This window comes from Lutra lutra, chromosome 2 (assembly GCF_902655055.1).
Source record: "Lutra lutra chromosome 2, mLutLut1.2, whole genome shotgun sequence".
Classification (NCBI taxonomy): domain Eukaryota; kingdom Metazoa; phylum Chordata; class Mammalia; order Carnivora; family Mustelidae; genus Lutra; species Lutra lutra.
The window spans coordinates 171830067-171850281 of NC_062279.1; the positions used below are offsets into that span (position 1 = coordinate 171830067).

Genomic DNA, 20215 nt, shown 5'->3' on the forward strand with positions numbered 1-20215 from the left:
GTATATTTATATTTATTATTTTTAAGGTTTCCAGGTCATTATATAACTGAAATTGCTTTTCTACTTATGACTAAAATATCAGTTTTTTAAAAAAATGTACTTGTGTAGGTTAAAAATATTTTCAAAAGAAAAATGTTAAGTAATGACAACTATTATTTTGAGCATTTATTACACACAATGTCTTGCTTTAAGTTACATGATAGAACTCAGTGTTTCTGGGGCACCTGGATGACTCAATGGATAGAGTATATGCCTCTTGATTTCGGGATTGTGATTTCAAGCCCAATGTTGGGTGTCCAGCTTACTTAAAATAAATAAATAAAAATTTTTATAAAAAAGAACTCAATATTCACTTCAATAGCACTATGAAGCAGGTACTAGTATCATGGCCATTTTGTAAATGAGGAAAACGAGATACAAAGCGAATACTTTAAGATCCCAAGTTTAGTAAGTAGTATGATTAGAAGCTGAGCTAAGCTCTTTCCTTTCACCTAATCCTGGCTCCCAGTCAAGATCAGTAAAATTGATTTTATGTGAAAGGTGAGCGTAACACAAGAAGTACTAGAATGTTGGATGAACGTCTTACCTTATACTTTCAACCTTCACTTTACATGCAAGTTTTAACTTACAGGTTAAAAATAAAAGATCTGTATTCTTATAAGTCATAGTTTAAATATTTTTGGTCAAACTATTTTACCTCTCTAAGCCTCAGTTTTCTCATTTGTACAGTAGACATAACAACAACTAACTCACAAGGTTGTAGATAGAGTAGACTATACTGAGGTTATATAATGGTTAAATGGTTAGAGTAATTATCTATGGTAAATAACAAGAAATAGTAGCTGATATCATTATCCTGAGGCAATAGGATTTACTGTTTCAGTGAGGGCTTTAGAGAGACCTAGGTTTCAAGACCATGTTACTTTGGAAAAGTTACATCTGTGAAATGGGGATGACAGTTATTCAAACTATTGTCATGGTTTTGGAATGAAATAATAATAGTTCTGTATCTGTCTGTCATTTGTCCTCCTTGCTATTCTCTGAGCTTCTTGGATCTGTGGTTTCATCTCTGACATTCATTTGTGGAAATTCTCACTATTATTTCATGTAATTCTTCTGTCCCTTTATATATTTCTTCTTCTTCAGGAATTTCTACTACGTGTATGGTTTTTGTAGTTGTTTCACAGTTGTTGGATGTTCTGTTTGTCTCTTTTTTTCTCTTTCATTTTTAACTTTGTAATTTCTATTGAGAGGTCCTCAAGCTCAGGAATTCCTTCCTCAGCCATGCCCATTTACTGATATACCTATCAAAGGTATTCTTCATCTCTGTTACAGTGTTTTGGATTTCTAACATCTCTTTTTGGTTCTTCCTCAGAAATTCCACCTCTCTGCTTACATTGCCCATCTGCTCTTATGTAATGTCCTTAACATATTAATGCCCTTAGTATATTAATACCCTTAGCATATTAATCCCAGTTTTTTAAAATTTTTGGTCTGCTGGTTCTAACATCCTTGCCATATCTGAGTCTGGTTCTGATGCTTGCTCTGTTCCCTGAAATTGTCTTTTTGCTTTTTAGTATATCTTGTCATTTTTTTCATGATAACTGAACACAATGTACTGGGTAAAAGGAACTACTACAAATAGGCCTTGAGTAACGTAGTGTAAGGTTTGGGTGAAGGGAGGTGTTCTATAGTCCTATGATGAGGTCTCAGTATTCAGTGATCTTGTTCTTCTGGAATATGAACTTCACATGCATCCTTCAGTATCCCTCGTAACCTCCCCAGCCTGGGGAATGGGATGTCTAGAGGTGGCTGGAGTTGGGTATTTCCCTTCCCCCATGTAGAAAGTCAGAGAGAACTGGAGTTGGGCCTTTCCCTCCCCTCCCCAGTCAGTTAGACTCTAATAAAACCCCAGCAGATTAGGTTCTGGTTATATAGTTTCCACCAAGCTCAGACTTTGTTAAGAAGAACAGAACTCTCTGGTGTATTTAAAAATGGTTCTTTTTCCCTTCTCCCTGTTGGGAGCAGGGGGAATTTTTCTTAGCTTTCACTGTGACAACCTGCTTGGGGTTCATGGAAGTAAAATTCACAAAAGTGTGTGAGTCCCTCTTGACTGGGTCCCCTCAAACTTTTTCACTCTTAGATCTGTCCACATTGGGTCTCCAGTAATTTGTCAATTATAGTTCAGTTTTCCTTACCAGGCACTGGATCCAGAGGCAGTTTATGCTCATGGGTTTCTGCTCTGGTAAGTTGTGATTCTCTGTATTCACCTGTCAGTCTTCAGTTTCAGGGACAGAGGTCCTCCCTGTGACCTCACTTATCTGATGGATCTAAAAAGAGTTGTTGATTTTTCAGTTTGTTCAGCGTTTTTACTTACTAGGACAGAGTGGCAACTTCCAGCTTCTTACATGCTTGACTGGAAACCAGAAGTCTAGCCCAGTTCTTCACACCAGTATGCCCTCGCTCTACATCAATACTAGATCAGGTTTGATTTGGTGTGAGTGTTACACCCATAACTGCCACATGAAGTTTTATGCTAACATTAACCACTTGTACCAGATTACTTCTTTGATCAATATTCTAACTTATTTACAATGAAAAGCCATTAAGAATTCCATAGACACTGTACATTAGAAAGATAGAGAATATACAATTTCCTACTATGATGCAATAAATGAACTGAAGTTAAGCAAATGGCAGTAATTACTTAGTTGCAGACGCCTCTCTGCAAGATTAAGGACAGAGTAAGACTAAACAGTGAAAGCCAGTATTTAGTTATGGTATCTTAAAGGCTTCTGGTAAAATCTATGCTAAAGATACACATAAACATTCTAATTATATATACTTTCTTGGTCCATTGTTATTCATACACTTTCACTTGGATATCTTCTGGCTACAAAATAAATAACCCATTTACTAGAAAAATCTTCAGGTATGTGGAGGTAGGGAGGGTGTGGGAGTTAGACTGGATGGAGGAGTTGTCACCACAAGATATCATAATAATGAACCAGTCAAAGTCTCTTTATACAGAAGTGCCATAGGGTAAATAGGAAATAATAACATCAGTATGGCATTTTTGTTTGTTATATTTCACTGATGTTGATCTACAGTCTAGGTGGCACCTGTGTTAAACGGTGCTTCAAGGGTCAGAAAGTTTTCATGTTTCTTGACATAAAAACTGGTTCTCTAGTAGAGATCCAAAAACTAGCAGACAGGGAGAAATTAAAGAGAACACCTCTACTTATTATTTCTATATCTGCCCATAGCAATAGTATTATTGTGGGTGCTTTTAGAACTAGTATCTGTTGCAATTTAAAATAGGATATTCCTTTTATTTTTTTTAAAGATTTTATTAATTTATTTGAGAGAGAGAAAGAGAGAGCAGGGGGAGGAGCAGAGGGAGAGGGACAAGCAAATTCTGTGCTGAGCACGGAGTGTGATGTGGGGCTCAATCTCACGACCCTGAGATCATAACATGAGCCGAAACCAAGAATCAAACACTCAGTGGGCTGAGCCACCCAGGTGTCCCCAAATAGGATATTCCTATGGGATTCAAAAATATCATCATATTATGTCACTGTTTCCACTTACTACTTCAAAATATGTGTGAAATAATGGGAAGGATTTATAATTGTTTGAGTCCCCCCCTTTTTTTACTTTTATATTAAGTTTTGTGGATTATTGTGGTGGTCTCTGCAGGAATGTCTCCCTATCATCTTTGCTGAACTCCCTCATTTGATGCAAGTTAGTCCCAGGCTGGAAGGGGGGTGCATGTGCACAATGATGACTTACGTTTATCAAAACAATCAGCCCTAAAGGCAACCGTCCAAGCAGTTGTTTGCACTGCCTTGTTTCTCATTCTTATTTTCCTGCACATGTTTCTAGAGTGAGGTTAACTTAATTAATACTGGCACCACCCCAAGCATCCTGAAATCTCAGGATAATGAGGGTGAATCCTGGTCGAGATGGAAACATTACCTTTCTTTCTAAGCTCTGTCAGAGACTAGATAGTCAACAGTGCCTGAGCCCAGTTTGGCTGTGAGGCCACCAGGAAAGGGAAGGTCTGTATTTTTCTGTCAAGGTAACACTCAGATCACGCCCTGCTTTACTATACTTACAGGATTCGCTTTAGTAACAAATGGATCTTTGGACAGTCATCTATGCGTTAGAATTTGGGAGATTTATAAAGCCTTTCTGCATGCAATGTGAGACTCTAGTTCTGTAAGATAGCTTGGCCAAAGCAAGCGACTTTGGTTGAGTGCTCACGGTGTGCAAGGAACTCAACTAAGTTATTTCATTTTATTTCAACGGAAGTGCATTATTTTATTTCACTTAAAGCTCACTACACACCTAAGAAGTACATATGATAATGATAGCAAATTTAAGGCACAAACTGAGGCACAAAATGAGTCTCAGGAACCAACAGTTGACAGAGTGGGGTTTAAGCACAGACTTCCCCCAGGGCCTGCATGCTCAGGCAGCCTTGTACTAGGGAAAGAAAGTACCAGCTTTAGAGTTAATCACAGCAAGGTCCAACCCTCCATTCACTCTTTCTGAGGTCCCAGCCATGAGACCTCAACCCCTCTTGAACCTTGCTATCCCCACTGGTCAGAAAGGAAAACAGTAAGAGCTCCTTCATTTTCCTCACCGTATTTTCGGCAAAGATAGATGAGATAACCAAGAAGAAAAAGAATTTGTAAGTGACTATGAAGCAGGATCAATTCTGAGAGTTCCAGACTTTCCTGATAAAAGGGTGCTGAGGGTCTACCAGCCTAAAAGATTATTTATATGAAAGTTGAGGTACGTTCTGGGTAAGAAATTAACCTGTGTTTACAGGGTCTGAAATAACTGAGTAAATGCGATACGACCACACAGAATTCTATTTGCGGGGGTCAGGGTGGATTTGCCTAAAACCACACATATACGTATATTTATATGTATATGTATATATACACATACATATTTATATACAGTTCCTTGAACAATGTTGGGACTAGGGGTGTTGGCCTTGCACAGCTGAGAATCCACATGCAACTTTTGACTCCCTCAGAACTTAACTGCTAATCACTTATTATTGATTGGATGCCTTACTGCTAATATAAACACTTGATTAACACATATTTTGTATGTTATATAGATTAATACTATATTCTTACAATGAAGGGAGCTAGAGAAAGGCAAATGTTATTAAGAAAATCATTAGGAAAAGAAAATACATTTAGTGTGCTGTGTTGTATTTATCGAAAAAAAATCCATGTGTAAGTGGATCCATGCAGTTCAAACTTGAATCATTCAAGGGTCAACTGTATATTAAGCAAATAAATATATTTTATTAAATATATATAAATATATATTAGATATTCTATGTTAAATACACAACATATTAATATGTATTTGAAGCACCAGAAGCTATCAAAATAGAGTGCCATAGTTATTAGTGAAATCTATTTCTCAGTTCAGCCCCTCAGATACATGATTGTGTCCTAAAGAGAAAGTTTTTAATTTAAAAATGGAAGACCTCTTACACTAAACTCTGTGACACATCAAGGCACAAACAACATTACTGTCATGTAACACGATGGGTAGGGAGCCACTTTCTTCTTTCTGTCACATTTTACCGCAGGCCCTACCTACCAGGAGGGTTTAGGGCGGCCACTAGTGGAGAATGGCTTCCTGTTGGAAAAACCTAGGAACAACCATGAGCTCCGTGTGGAGCCAGTCAGGATGTGTCAGGAACTACGGCAGAGCCGCAGAACAAACCCACAGCTGACCATTGGCGCGGGACAACTGTGCTTATATGACACTCCGGAACAAAAGTGCAATATGGGTAGAAACCATCATGGCACACTACAGACACTGCACATGGAAGCCCCGGGAAGGGAAACTGTTGTGCCCACAAAAGGGGCAGGGGTGGCTGCGTTCCCTCGCTGAACACTGAGGGGTACCTAGCAAAACAGTGTGGCTGCCCAGAGGAAATCCTGTGAGACTGCTTGGAGCACTTGAAGAGGACTGTGCCAGAAGCTAAAGTTTCTGGAGGAGGAGGTAGGCACCAGAGCTAAGTCATCTCTGTGACCCCCGGGAGGTAATTTATGGATTAGCTGTGATTATGAGTACTGTCACACTACAGTGTTAGGTATCTAAGAAGCAAGCCAAATTTCACTTTGGTCCTGGTATTAGAAATCTTTGTCATGTTTTGAACAAAGATAGTTCTTTCATTTTTCTGTGCACTTGGGAGGATCCATTTGGGATACAGGTTGATAACCAGTGTAGGTACTAAATACTGTTTTTCTAGCCACCATACTTCAATATCAGAGTCACCCAGTTGGCTTGGTGTGAATATGGCCTTGTCTGAGGCCAAGTGAATCAAGCTGTGAACTTTTGTTTTTTGTTGTTGTTGTTTTTGTTTTTGTTTTTAATCAAGCTGTGAGCTTAGTTTTTTTTTTTCTTTTATTTCAGATTAATTTTCATAAACCCTAAGGTTTGAGAACTACGGCTTTACTTTCTCAGTGAGGAGAAAATAAAAACCCTTTGCTGAGAGAGTGGTAGTTAGGAGCAAGGTATGGGTATTGCAAAGAGTAGTAAAGTTTTGAACTATCCACTGAAGGGAAAGGGAGAAGAATCTTCAGGGATACACAAAAACATTGCAGAGCAGCCCAGTCCCTGCAGAAACTGCAGACCTCAAATTTATGATGATAAAAATCCTTATGTTTGTTCACAGAGGGTCCTCATGGCTATGACATATTTATTGAGGTATAGTGTGGCAACTGTTTGATAAATATAAGTACTGATATAAAAGAAGATAGAGAAAAGAATATAATAGTTTTTATGAGCAGTGAGTCCATGAAGAGGTATTAAAAATGATTAAAGAAGACAATTGAGGTGATGTAAACTTTATTCAATACATCATGAAGTAGACAGTGTCAGAGACTACAAAAATGGGGTGGAAGGAGGGAGCACCTGGGTGACTCCTTGTGTTAAGCCTCTGCCTTCTGCTCAGGTCATGATCTCAGGGTCCTGGGATCGAGCCCCACGTCGGGCTCTCTGCGCCACAGGGAGCCTGCTTCCTCCTCTCTCTCTCTCTCTGCCTGCCTCTCTGCCTACTTGTGATCTCACTCTCTGTGTCAAATAAATAAAAGCTTAAAAAAATGGGGTGGAAGGAAAGAAGTTTTTATAGGACTACTAAAGAACAAGGAAGAGACAAATGGAAAACATCTGATTGGCTGAGGTCACATAGTCGCTCTTGTTTGAAGTGAGAGGCCCAGAGTTGGCTTGGCCTTTGGGGACTGGCTGGATGAATATACTGGATTTCTGCTCAGCAGAGCATTTACAAGGACACAAAAATTAATTAAGTATTGGTTTTCTGACCTTGCAGCCTGGGCAGAAGCACCTCCATCATGGCCTAAAGATTTATTTAAAAAGAGGCACTGGGATGCCTGGTTGGCTCAGTTGGTTGAATGTCTGTGTTTGGCTCTGATCATGATTCCAGGGTCCTGGGATCGAGCCACGCATTGGGTTCCCTGCTCAGCGGGAAACTTGCATCTCCCTCTGTCTGCTGCTCCCCCTTTCTGTGTTCCCTCTCTCTCCCTGTCTCTCCCTATCAAACAATCTTAAAAATTTTGTATAAAAAATAAAAAATAAACAAAGGCAATAAATAAAAAGACAAATAAAGTCTAGCACAGTCATGTCTTGAAAAGGGCCTCAATATGCAGAGCTCTGGTTGACAGCTGGGTCTCCGTTTTGCTGCTGCTTCTCTGCTCACATCAATACTATAGCTCTGGGGTAGCAGGAAAAAGGCAGCCCTTGGTCATCATCAAACCATCCGGCCAGACCAAACTATCAGACCTGCTTGAGTCTAAGGAAGATTTCAAGCAATTCCTGCTTCCAATCATCAGCAAGATGCAGGAGGACACTCCAATTTGCTTTCACGTGCAAACAAGAGCTTATATGCAGAATAGGACGCCACTGTGGAAAATGGACAGTCTGCTCATCCAAATAAAAACCATGTGAAGGCCTCGAGGAAAGCACCCTGGATCGTTTTAAGAATCCAAAAGACAGAGTGCAGGAGTGACCAAATAATGTAAGGAAGGCCAAAGAGAAGGCCAGAGAGATTCTAAAGATGGCAGTGAGGCATTGATTAACCTAGTCTAGGAGATAGAGAAAAGCAAATAAGTCATCTTGGAGGATCAGAAGTTTCCAGCCAGTAGTTTCTGGTCAAGTGATGGAGATTGACAGACACCACAGAGACCCTGGAACTAGAGAGCCTTTTGTGTTTTCTTTCTCTTTCTCTCCTTTTTCTCTTCTCTGTCTACATGTTATCCTCACTCATACTACGGTTCTATAACGGTTGGTCTGTGGTTGATGACTTCAGGATGAATTTGGATTGTTAAATAGTTGTTTGGGGAAGTAACTTTTTTTGGTCTTTTTTGAAAATGCTCTCCCACAAGAGAATGAAGGCCTCGACTGTAAACTCTTGCAGGAGTTGCACTGGTTTCTAGACTTTGGTTATTTCTAAATGTCGAGGTGCTTTGCCCTTTTTTGTGTGACTGGATAGCTCCCCCAGAACTTTGGGTCTGGATGTAACTCGTAAGACTCAGACTTGGGTTTCTCCAGCTCTGGAGGTGCTAAAGGAGCTACATGACTGCTAGAGGATGGCCCCACACAGCAAGTGCTAACGAAGATGAACGAGGGACAGACAACAGCTGGCGATGCGAATGGGGCTGATAGGGCTAGGACGGATGAATCGGAAGGAGCAGAGAATGGTATCGCCTATATTTTGAGACTTTAATTTCTGGGTGAGGCCAAAGGAGGAGAGATATGTTTTGTCCAAAATTTGTATTTCATGTGACACATTAACTGATGTAACTGTTTGGTCCATTTGCTTGGACAAAATAACTCATCTTTATTTGACATGGAACCTAGAAGAGAAGACAAGATCATATTCTATACAGGTTGATGGAATCCCCTGATGCATTTCAGGGATTCTGGACATAGGATGAAAGAGATATTTACAAAGACCGTTGAGGGTTGGGGAAGAAAAGTGAGGACTGTCTACTTTGGACCCTACACTGAACAGGGAATAGGTATCTTCAAGGTTCTGTGAGTAGTCCAAGCTTAAGTTCATTTACATAGCAGAACTGATGAGTATTTGGGGTCAAAACCTTACTAGGAAGGGAAAAAAGATTGCCGTATTAACAAAGCTATTCATTTGCTTGAACAAGGAAAAGAATACATTAGAGTGCTGAAAGCCAAACTGGGGAAAGAAAACAGGCATTTATGAATGGCATTAGCAATGACATAAGACAACATTATGTTGAAAGATAAATTGAGTGATAGTACCTAATTCCTAAATATGAAAGCAGGGACTAGAGCAGTTGATAAAAGAAGTGAAATATGACAGCTGCCTTAAAAATATGGTAGGATTTGTAGGAGGAGATCATTCACGTCAAGAGAAGATATCATCATATAAACAGTTTATACTACCCTATGTATACAATGCCATTTCCAGCACTGTAAAGAATTAATATGGGAACAAGATTTTTTTGGCTCTCAAAGACATTCCAATCTAATAAATAGAGCCAACACTGATCATAGCCAGTTCTTAGAGTGGTAAAAAGCATAATGAAGGGAAACTTTTGAAGGTGCCTGGGGAAATAATGTTGAGTAAAATAATAAATATGGTCAAGTCCTGTTTTTTGGGGGTTGCACAAAAAAGATCAAGATGGCACATATATGAGCTCAACTAAAAAATGGTTTCCTTGGTTTTAAGAATTCAATAACAGGGTTGTATTTAAGCAACATGGAAAGAATAATAATTGAAGGAGTCTTAACAACAGTGGCCTATAAAACTCAAGACACAATACCATTTCAGGTGTGAATGGCTTTCTTTGTTTCCAATTTTTTTTTAACCAGTTTTAAGTTAATGAGACCTGTGCTGCATGTAGCAGTATAAATAAGACACAGCTGTATATATCTGAACTACTTATCATTTTATACTGATGCCTTTGCGAGGCTAATGGTGAAGGGAAAGCTGCTACTTACACCCCACTATGCTCTTTTACAGGGTAGATGTGTTTTATAGAGAGGTTGGGAGCCAGGTTTAGATTTTTCCAACAATCTCCCTGAGTAATGACATTTTGAACATGGCATTTAAGAAATTGTATTCAGCAAAATAAAATACACACTATTAATATAAAAGCAGGCAACCTTAGAATAGAGAACATTCCTTTACCAAATAGTAGAAGCTGAGAAGAGGCAACAGAATGATACCTTTGCATTAGAACAGGGAAGAGAGGGAAGATAGAAGTAGGACACAACTGGAGTCAGGGCCACCAAGGAGGCATCCAGGAAGCCAAACATCCCACTGGGAATCTGGGAATCTGTGGGAGGGACATAGGACAAGCAGAAGCTTCCCTGTTCTTCCTGGAGCTGACCTTGAGAACTAGTGGGATTTGAAAGGTGATGTGCAAGGCAAAAATAGTGCAGACAAAAATCATGCGCAAAAAAAAAAAAAAAAAAAAAAAAAGAAGAAGAAGAATAAAAAGGAGGGAAAGGGAGCACTCAACATCCCTGATGAAGAGGCCAAGTGGGAGACCAGCATAGTGCCTTCAAGTCTAAAAGTCTAAGAGGCAGAGATTTCCATGCCGCTCCAACCCACTACTTCTATGGTTGGGTGTCAGAAGAAGAACTGGGCTTGAATTTTCATGTAGGTGAAAAAGAGCGTATCCTTAAACACTAGAACCATACTCTATGAGACATTTCTGAAGAAAGAAGGGCTGAGGGGGGAAATTATTTATACAAAAAAGAAACACAGTGTCTTTTGTCTCAGGCTCAATCCAGGCCATGTGCCCTTTGATGGGACAGACAGACTCTCCTTCACTTGCTTAGGTTTAAGCACATAGTTGATTTTTTAAAACTTACATGTATTTATTTTGCAATTCCACAATATTAATATACTTGAACTTTTGTTGTTCTTATTTTAGTTCCTAGTTTCCCCTCATTAAAACCTCTTAATGGAAAATTTATAAACATGTTATGTGATGTCTATGACAGGAATACCTACAGAGTACAACATTCAGATTTAGCCACTTAGACTGAAATCTCCTTATGAACCACCAGTGTGCTACGTGTTAGGGTAACGCACTCGGATTACACTTGTATCATTGTTATGAAGCAAGCATTTTTAAAAGAGTTTTTATTTTGAAAAGTATTGAAGCTTATGTGAGGACTGTCTTTGATCAGGCACTTGGCAATTCGATAGTTTAGAGAGGAAAATATTCAAATGTAAGAAAAATTTCACCTCTTATCTTAAATGGTAGAGGCATTTACGCTTGAGAAATTCTTATAGGAGTGAGGCATTTATAGCTAATGACTTTCACAATAAAAACTGGTGTCATTAAGTATTGTATGAATACATTGTCATTAAAAATTAACTTTGAAGGATGCCTGGGTGGCTCAGTCCTTAAGCATCTATCTTTAGCTCAGGTCATAATCCCTAGGTCCTGGGATGGAGTCCTGCATCGGTTCCCTGTTCAGTGGGGTGCCTGCTTCTCCCTCTGCCTGCCGCTCCCCTTGCTTGTGTTCCCTCTCTAGCTGTCTCTCTCTCTCTCTGTCAAATAAATAAATAAAATATTTAAAAAAAATTAACTTTGAGGAGCACCAGGGTGTCTCAATGGGTTAAGTGTCTGCCTTCAGCTCAGGTCATGATCTTAGGGTTCTGGATTGAGTTCCACGTCAGGCTCCCTGCTCGGTGGGGAGTCTCCCTCTCTCTCTCCCCCTGCCTACTCATTATGTGCTTTCTCTCTCTCTCTCTCTTCTCAAATAAATAAATAAAATGTTTTAAAAAATTAACTTTGATTATTAGTCTTAATTTTCTGAAATTCTGTATGGATCCTAATATATTAGTTCTTGTGTGTATTATTTTGACCATCTGGATAATATTAATGAGAAATACTTGCTCCTCAACAACTTTATTGTTCATACCAGTACCTTAAGTAGGATCACTGAAATATTCTTTACAGTGCATGCATGCAAAATTGTTTCCACTGTAAATTACTACTGTAGCATTTTCTGTCACAAGTGCATGTGCATATGTGTAAATCTATGTCAGGTTTCATAGGCAACCTTTTAAAAACCTACCTGAAATTTGGAAAATTATCTGTAGAAGGTATTTTTTCCTTCAGGATTCTCTGTATTTTCCAAAAATTTCCAAAAATTAAAAGGTATTTAAACTTACTCTATGGGGGGAAAAAAAAAAGGTTTTTATTGAAATAATTATGGATTCCTAGGAAGTTGGAAAATAGAGTACAGAGAGGTCTGAGGTACCCTTTACCACATTCTCCTTAGCGGTTACATTTTACATAACTATACCACAACGTCAAAACCAAAAAGCTGACATGGATACAATGTGTGTATATAGTTCTAGGCCATTTTATCATATGTGTAGATTGTGTAACCCTTACAATCAAGATACAGAACTATTTTATCACCACAAAGATCTCCCTCGTGCTACTTGCTTAAATTGCTATTTCTCTCTCTCTCTCTTTTTTGCGAGGTTTAAGCACATAGCTGATTTTTTATCATTTTTATCATTTTATACCGATTTATTTACGTGACGCTTTATGATCATCTCCCAGCATCCATAACTCCTGGCAATTTCTAATCTATTCTCCATCTCTATAATTCTTTAATTCCAAGAATGTGATATAGATGGAATCATAGAATACGTTACCTTTTAAGACTGGAGTTTTTCACTCAGCCATTGTGGAGAGGCCCATGCAAATTGTTGCTTGTATCAGTGATCGGTCCCTTTTATTACTGAAGAGCACCCTGTAGTGTGGATGTCCCATAGTTTGTTTAGCTATTCACTACTGCGGGAATTTTGAATTGTTTCCAGTTTGGGGCTGTTACAAACAAAGCTGTTACGAACATTTGTGTACAGGTTTTGAGATTTTTTCTTTCAATAAATCACATTTCAGAGCTGAGACCAGAGAGACAAATAAATTGTAATAAATAAAGTAATGATTATATATTTGAATACTCTTGACAAAATATTGGTTTTAAAATAATATCTGCACAAAACCATGATTATTTTTGGCATGATGTATGCACATTGACTCACTCATTCATTCTTGAAAATTATTGTTAGAGAACTCAGGACTCGTGCTGAGTGCTGGGGCAACTTGCCTTCCCCATCAGGGCTTTTATAAAATAGTGCCTTTGCTGCATACAGGTAGCTTGCTCTATGTTCGTTGGTTTTCACAGTTTCAAATTTTAGCTGGAAAATATTTATTCCGAGTTAACATGACTGCTATGCTAATATTTAAATGTGTAGTCTTAAATTTAAATTCGCTGAAAGATTTGGGTTAATATATTTTGCCTTATCTTAGGAAAGCAATTGCCAAGCATGCATGCACAAATATACAATCTACTTTTGCAAGGTGTGCAATTCAGTACTTCTTTCAAATAGGGGTGAGGTTCAGATGGATTTTTACTTGTAGCCTGTTCACAAATTAATGAATTCTTCTGCTTATTCTGTGTCCTTTTTCTCCCATAGCATCAAAAATTGATCAACCGTCCACAGAGTACCAAAACAATTTCTACTGATCCTGTAGGTAAGAAATATTTGCTCAGTCCTCCTTACAGGAGCACTATTTTTCCTCTTATATTTTATACTATGTGAATTGTGTAAAAAAAAGGGTGGAGAAAGTGACTTTGCAATTAACGAGTAATTACATTCATCAGCCTAATAAATGAGTTTTCCTTTGGAAATCATACACATATAAACAAAAATATTCTCAAATATGGATGTAATTAAAATGTTAAAATCTCTAAGAAATATGAACCCTGCTAAGATAATAGTAATTGCTTGGTCTGGTAAATAAACAACTACAGTTTGTTCTGAAATGTTGACAATTAATTCATGGATCAAAGTGTGGTCACTTCAACTCTACATTTGAGGCCAATAGATTTTTAAATAGAGGTATGTTGGTATGAAATCACAAAAAAAGAAACATTTAATAGTTGATTGTGGGTATGCATAATTCAATTATATAACAATGATGTGAACTTCAAGGTAGAATTTGACATTTTTTAAAAGATTTTATTTATTTATTTGACAGAGAGAGATTACAAGTAGAAAGAGAGGCAGGCAGAGAGAGAGGGAGGAAGCAGGCTCCCTGCCAAGCAGAGAGCCCGAGGCAGGGCTCGATTCCAGGACCCTGGGATCATGACCTGAGCCAAAAGCAGAGGCTTTAACCCACTGAGCCACCCAGGTGCCCCAGAATTTGACATTTTTATTCTATTTTAGCTTTTGAAACAATCATTTCATAATGCTAATGGTCACTAAATAATTATTGGTCTTCAAATAATTTATTATTTGATCTTGGTCTTCAAAAGATACCAGTGAGTCTGTTTTGACTACAGTGTCGGGCCACCACTGATGGCATAGCGTTTCATTCAGGGGTTACCTGTTTGGATTGTATGTGCAGGCTTTACCCAATTACATTAAATGTGAGGATGGGCATAAACCTTAGTGTCATACCCCATCTCAGAGACAATAAAAGCCATTTTCAAATAAAGAGCAGGTGATGTAGAAAAACTAAATTAAACCTACCAAAGCCCAAACTGAGAAAACCCTGCAAAGCAAATCTGAAACAACAACAACAAAACAGCAGTAGTGGGACACCTGGATGGCTCAGTTGGTTCAGTGTTGGCTTCAACTCAGGTCATGATTTTGGGGTCCTGGGATGGAGCCGGCATCAGTACCCTTCTTGGTGCGAGGGCTGGCGGGGGGGGTACATGGGTATGTGTGTGTGGGGGGCTGCTTCTCCCTCTCCCTTCGCCCCTCCCCTTGTTTCTGCTCACTCTGTTTTTCTCCCAAATAAATAAATAAAATCTTGAGCAGCAGCAACAACAACAACAAAAACCAAAAAGGAAAACAAAACCCAGCAGTAGTATATGAAAACCTGGCAAGTTTTGTAGGGTTGCTACCTCTTGAAGAATTTGATGTCTAAAGAAAAGCACTCTTTGCCATTGCCAACAACCAGTGGAGAGCGCAAGAGTGCAATGATCTTTCCTGTGTGTAGAGGAAGTCCTAGGTTGTGACAGTGTGAGGTCTCTCACACAAGCCACTGCAGGAAGGACGGTGGTAGGCGAGGTCAGAGCAGGACAAAACTGTGAGAAGTTTTAAATGCCAAGTGAGGACATTCAGACGGTAGGAGGAGCCGCTATGAAACTTATTAACAAGGGATGGGTACAATCAGATGAGACTTTGAAAACTGTTAATTGTATGGAGGACTGAAGTGGGTCGCAACTGGTAGCAGGGCTAGGAGTTAAAGTCCTGGTTCTCGATACTCTAGAAAAGAGAGGCGGAGCATGACTGAGATTGTCAGTAAGGCTGGCAAGGAGGGGAAGTATCTGAGGTAGGTTTAGAGTTAGGACATGGGTGTGGGGGTAAGAAATAATCATTGAGAAATTTGAATAATGTAACGTGTTTCAGCTCACTCAGCAGAGTGGTCACATTCACTAAGAAGTGCGCAGGGTGAAGGAAGAATCTAGTTAGAAAAAGGGCAAAGTTGATTTTTGACTTTAGAAAACTGTAGCTTGGATTGGCTGTGATATATACTGGTACAGAAAATTAGGAGATAGATATTGCAAATGCCCTCCAAGACTTAGGGAGACAAAGCCAAAGATAAAGGTATAGCCGAGCTGGGATATTTCTTTTCTTTTCTTTTCTTTCTTTTTTTCTTTTTTTTTTTAAGATTTTATTTATGTGAGAGAGGGCAAGCACAAGTGGGGGTGGGGGGAAGGGTAGAAGGAAAGGGAGAAGCAGACTCCCCACTGAGCAGGGAGTCCAACACAGAATTTGATCCCAGGACCCTGAGATCATGACCTGAACAAATTCACTGGGGGGAGAGGACAGAGAAAAAAGAGGCCTGAGAGAGGAAGTAGTAATTCATCAGAATCAGGAGGATGAGTCAACAAAGGGGAAAGAGAGGGAGGAGGAGAACCAGGACAGGCAGTAGAACCCAGGGGAAGAAGTGAAATGCTTTCTGGAAATCAGAGAAGCTACAGACTGAGAGTCGTTAGCTCTGAGTCATAATCAGGAGGGTACTAGGGAGATCAGAAAGAGGATTCCACAGAGTTATAACAGATTGCATATAACCCGTAAAGCAAGGGCTTACGGAGTGAGCTGAAATGATGAACTTGTGGCACTGAGTTTACATTAGGCATAAAAATATTTTATGGTTAAAGAGAAGATGGAGAAAGCCTGGTAGCTTGAAACAGTAGCAGAAACAAGGAAAGGGGAGGCTTGAAGCATGGTAAGGAAGAGACTGAAGGAACAAGTGTGAAGGGAAATTACTTGGTGAAGAACACTGTAGGGAATGGAACCTGGCAAACGTGGAGGAGATTTTATAAAACGGTGATTTCTAAATGAAAATGAGCTTCAAGAGAACTCACGTCAAATGACTTTGGGTAAATTAGGAGAAACAGACATTGGCTGAGTGAAACAGAAGGTGAGTGGGATTCGGGCTTAAGGATGCTGGAAAAGTTTTTGGTCATTCCTGGGAAAATTTTAAATTGCATTTAGGAAAAAAAAAATTTTAAATGGGTGGGTTCACTGCTATAAAGGCTTGACTGGTATACAGAACACAGGGTTAGTTGATGACATTTGGCATAGTTTCATAACCCTGGAGATCTCAGTAGTTGAATGCAGGGTGAGTAAAGCAGGATTGACAATTGATAAATTAATAACAATGAAAACTAAAACGGACAACAGATTCCAAGATGGCTGCAAGGCGGTCGTTGATGTACATAGCTGATCATGGGGAACAGCATGAGCTTCTGGTAGTAAGAGGTATGCAAGACTCAGAAGAGATGAGTGATGGGCATCCAAGGACTCGCTGTGTCAGTGACAGGGGCAAGAAGCATATTAAGTGACAGGGGCAGAGCTGTGGAAGTTTAGGAAGTCGTGGTCAGCAGTTATATTGAGAAACTGATCCCTTGGAGGGAGATGAAACATGAGTATTGGCCGTGAAAGTCAGTTTCTTATGTGGAATCACAGCATAGATCACTGAGGTCGACAAGATTAAGGAACCATATGGTCAGATGTGTGACTGGGTATCAACAGGGTTACTGATGCTGCCATCAGCCAATGGCAGGAGATAGATGATGTGGATGGGGAGAGGAAGGCCTCCTCATACAGCATGAGCCTATAGTGCACAATGGAAGCAGAATGCTGATTTGAAGAACGAAGAGCGAGGATATGTGGGCTCCATTTCCTGAGTAGCTTTCCTAGAAAAGTGGCATGATTCACAAATTTATGTGCAATTTCTGTGAGTGGGTAGGTAGAAGGAATCGTGGAATCAAAGATGGCAGATGCAGAATTCTTGCCCCACATCAGACTAGGCAAGAGTTAGCTGGAGAGTGGTGCAGGCTGGGGCAGAGAGGCAGGGGGATGGGAGGCTCAGGGGCTTGACTGAGAGTGATGGCTCAGAGTTACACAATGAAAAAGAAACATTAACAACCAAACAACAGAAAAATGGCATCATAAATTTAGGTAGTAGACACGAGTCACAGGATAAGGGAAGATGTATACTGAAATACAGGATGTATTCAGAGGAGATGTTTGTGGCTGTAAATGGTCTAGAGGCCAGGGGAAATGTTTGGTCTAAAGGACTTTCCACAGAACTGCTCTTTGGGTTGAATCTTGGTGAGTTTGTGTGTGCATATATTTGGGGCTGGTGGTGAGAGCATTATGTAGTTGCTGTTACAATTTATGCATCAGATTAGTACTAATTAAGAAAAAAATTTTTGAACCCAGGAGTCTCCTTTAACATAGTGCTACTCAAAGTATGGTTGGGGACCCCAGTGTTAGCATCATCTCAGAGTTTGTTTTAAATGCCCAATTTTACCTCTACCCTAGTTTTACTTAATTGGACTATTTGGGGCAGAGTGTAAAATTCATTTTCACGAACCCTCCTGGATCTCAAGGGAGTTAAAAATCTAAGAAACATTTCTAGTCCTTGTTAATCAGTCGTTCCCTCAGGGAGAAGACCCCAGAAATGCCAGGGACCCAAAGGTTTTCACTTGTCCACTGGGGGTGGTTCCAGATCTTTCCACTGTTCAGAGGCCAAAGCAGAGAGCCCTCAGATGTCCCGGGAGCAGGTGTGGAGGGTGAGATCAGCACTGCCCCCCCGGGAAAGAGTCCTGATGCCCTGTGTTCTGCTTGTGCCGGCAGGTGCCCTGTGGGATAACCTGCTGCACTGGCTGGCCGAGGAGCTCTCGGAAGAAAACGCCACGCGTCTCTCCTCGTCCCTCCCCGTTCGCCGCAGCACCGTTGAGCTCCTCAGACTGAAGAGCCCTGGTGATCTCACAGAACAGATCCACGAGCTTCTTTGCTTCTGGAAAAAGTCACTCCCCAAATCCACCGATAAAGTTCGCCTTCTGGCTCGTCACCTCCGCCAGATCGGCAGGAGGGATCTCGCCGAAGAGCTCAAATTCAAGTGGGAACAGAAGGTGTTCACGGAGCCCCAGCAGTGGCTTGACACGGCGGAGTGACACCAGCTCGTTCTTTCTTCCGCCCTAGAGAAGGGCCATAGCTGGTTTGAAGAGGTTTCTGTCGACATCTTACTAGCGAGTTTCCAAGTCAAGTTGCTTGAATTGAGACTCTGATGGATGTGCTAGTTGAGACAGTGGAAAAGCACTAATCAGAGCCTTTTAAAAAGCATTCTCGGGTTTGAGGGCTCCTTTGTGGCTCAGAGATGTACCTTCTGCAAGACTTACTGTCTTGAGTTCAGCCAAGTTTAATAGCATTTGTAATAGAGTTTGCTGTTTTTCCATTTTAATGCAGAGGTTGTTTTCTAAGTGGGAAGGAAAGAGATGATATACAAAATCCCCTTTTTTATTGTTATCTACATAAAAGCAAACCAGTTATGCAGGACTCCAAGCAAGTAATTCACGTTATGCATATACTGTGGAACCTGCAGTTAACAATACCAAATAAATTGAGTTGCAGAGACCTGATGCTGATGATAGTAAGTCAGTAAGGAAACAAAAAAGCTTGAAATAAATTAAAAATAGAGTAACATTGGCCATTTGCTGCCACAACATGTTCTTTTATTAAAAAAAAAAAGGATCTCGGGGTAGGGAAAAATCTCATATTTTATTATTAGTGAAATGAGGTAGTGCAGAGAAAGTGAAGTACCAGTGAAGGGATTTAGGGCATTTTAACGTAGGAAAACAACTTACTCTTAAATCAGTTTTCATAGAAACCTTATTGTATAAGCCCTATATGTTCATCGTTAAAAAATACTCTAAAAAACACACAACTGAAAGAAAAAAAAATTACCTGAAGTCCCTCCATCATTGATAATCCCTGTTAATGTCTAGCGTGTAAGCTTTGAGACTTCAGCTTTAGCTAAAACAATGTGATAGGAATGGGTTATTATAGTTGTATTACCATTTCATTAAGGCGAGACCATCACGGCCTTGGCTTGTCAGCATCAGTGGTATTAATTTTGATTACTGAATACCAGAAAATTTAATGAAATCACATGAAAAATTAAACACTTATGTGGCTCTGAATTTCAAAGACAAGATTTTCTTCTACAAATTAACCAAGATCTTAGATATCTATTTGGCTACATATTGAAAAAAGACGATTCCAATTTTCAAATATATTCTTATTAAGACACATTTTGGTCATCAAGATATGCATTACTTTTACATGTTTCTAGAAAGGTACAATATTTTTCATGTGCTCTTGGAATGAAGAAAACAGACTGAAATGTTCATTGTTTTTCTGAATACAAAGTAGCAGAGAAGTAGAGTTGTTTATCGCCTGGAATGAGCCAGACACTTTTCCTTTAGCCCTTTACAAGCATGAACTGATTGAATCCTCCCGACTGCACTATGAGGTAGTACATTGTTCCAACTTACAGGAGAGGAAAGGAGATTCCAAAGATTGCCTTGCCTAAGGTCATAAGTGAGTGACATAGCCAGGATCCTTGTTCCAACACTCAAGATTACTATTATGAACATTTTGGAGTATTTTCTTCCAGTTTTTCTTTTTTTCCTAGAAGGAAATATTTCTATTGCTATGTGTATAGATGTATAAATATACACTCACCTATGTGCTCATACACACAAACATACTATCTATAAATCACCTTACACATACCGCCACACTCATGCACCTCCTTGCTCAAGCATGTCT

The 20215-nt window shown here is 39.6% G+C and overlaps 1 protein-coding gene across 1 annotated transcript in view; it reads left to right on the forward strand.

Moving 5' to 3' along the window:
• DTHD1 (death domain containing 1) overlaps window positions 1-18954 on the forward strand; it is a 65777-nt gene extending 46823 nt beyond the window's left edge. The window contains exons 9-10 of the mRNA XM_047719952.1: window positions 13553-13610; window positions 18239-18954. Of these exons, the coding sequence (XP_047575908.1) occupies window positions 13553-13610; window positions 18239-18558 (378 nt within the window). The 3' untranslated portion in view covers window positions 18559-18954. The remainder of the gene's footprint in view (window positions 1-13552; window positions 13611-18238) is intronic.
• The last annotated feature ends 1261 nt before the right edge of the window (window positions 18955-20215 follow it).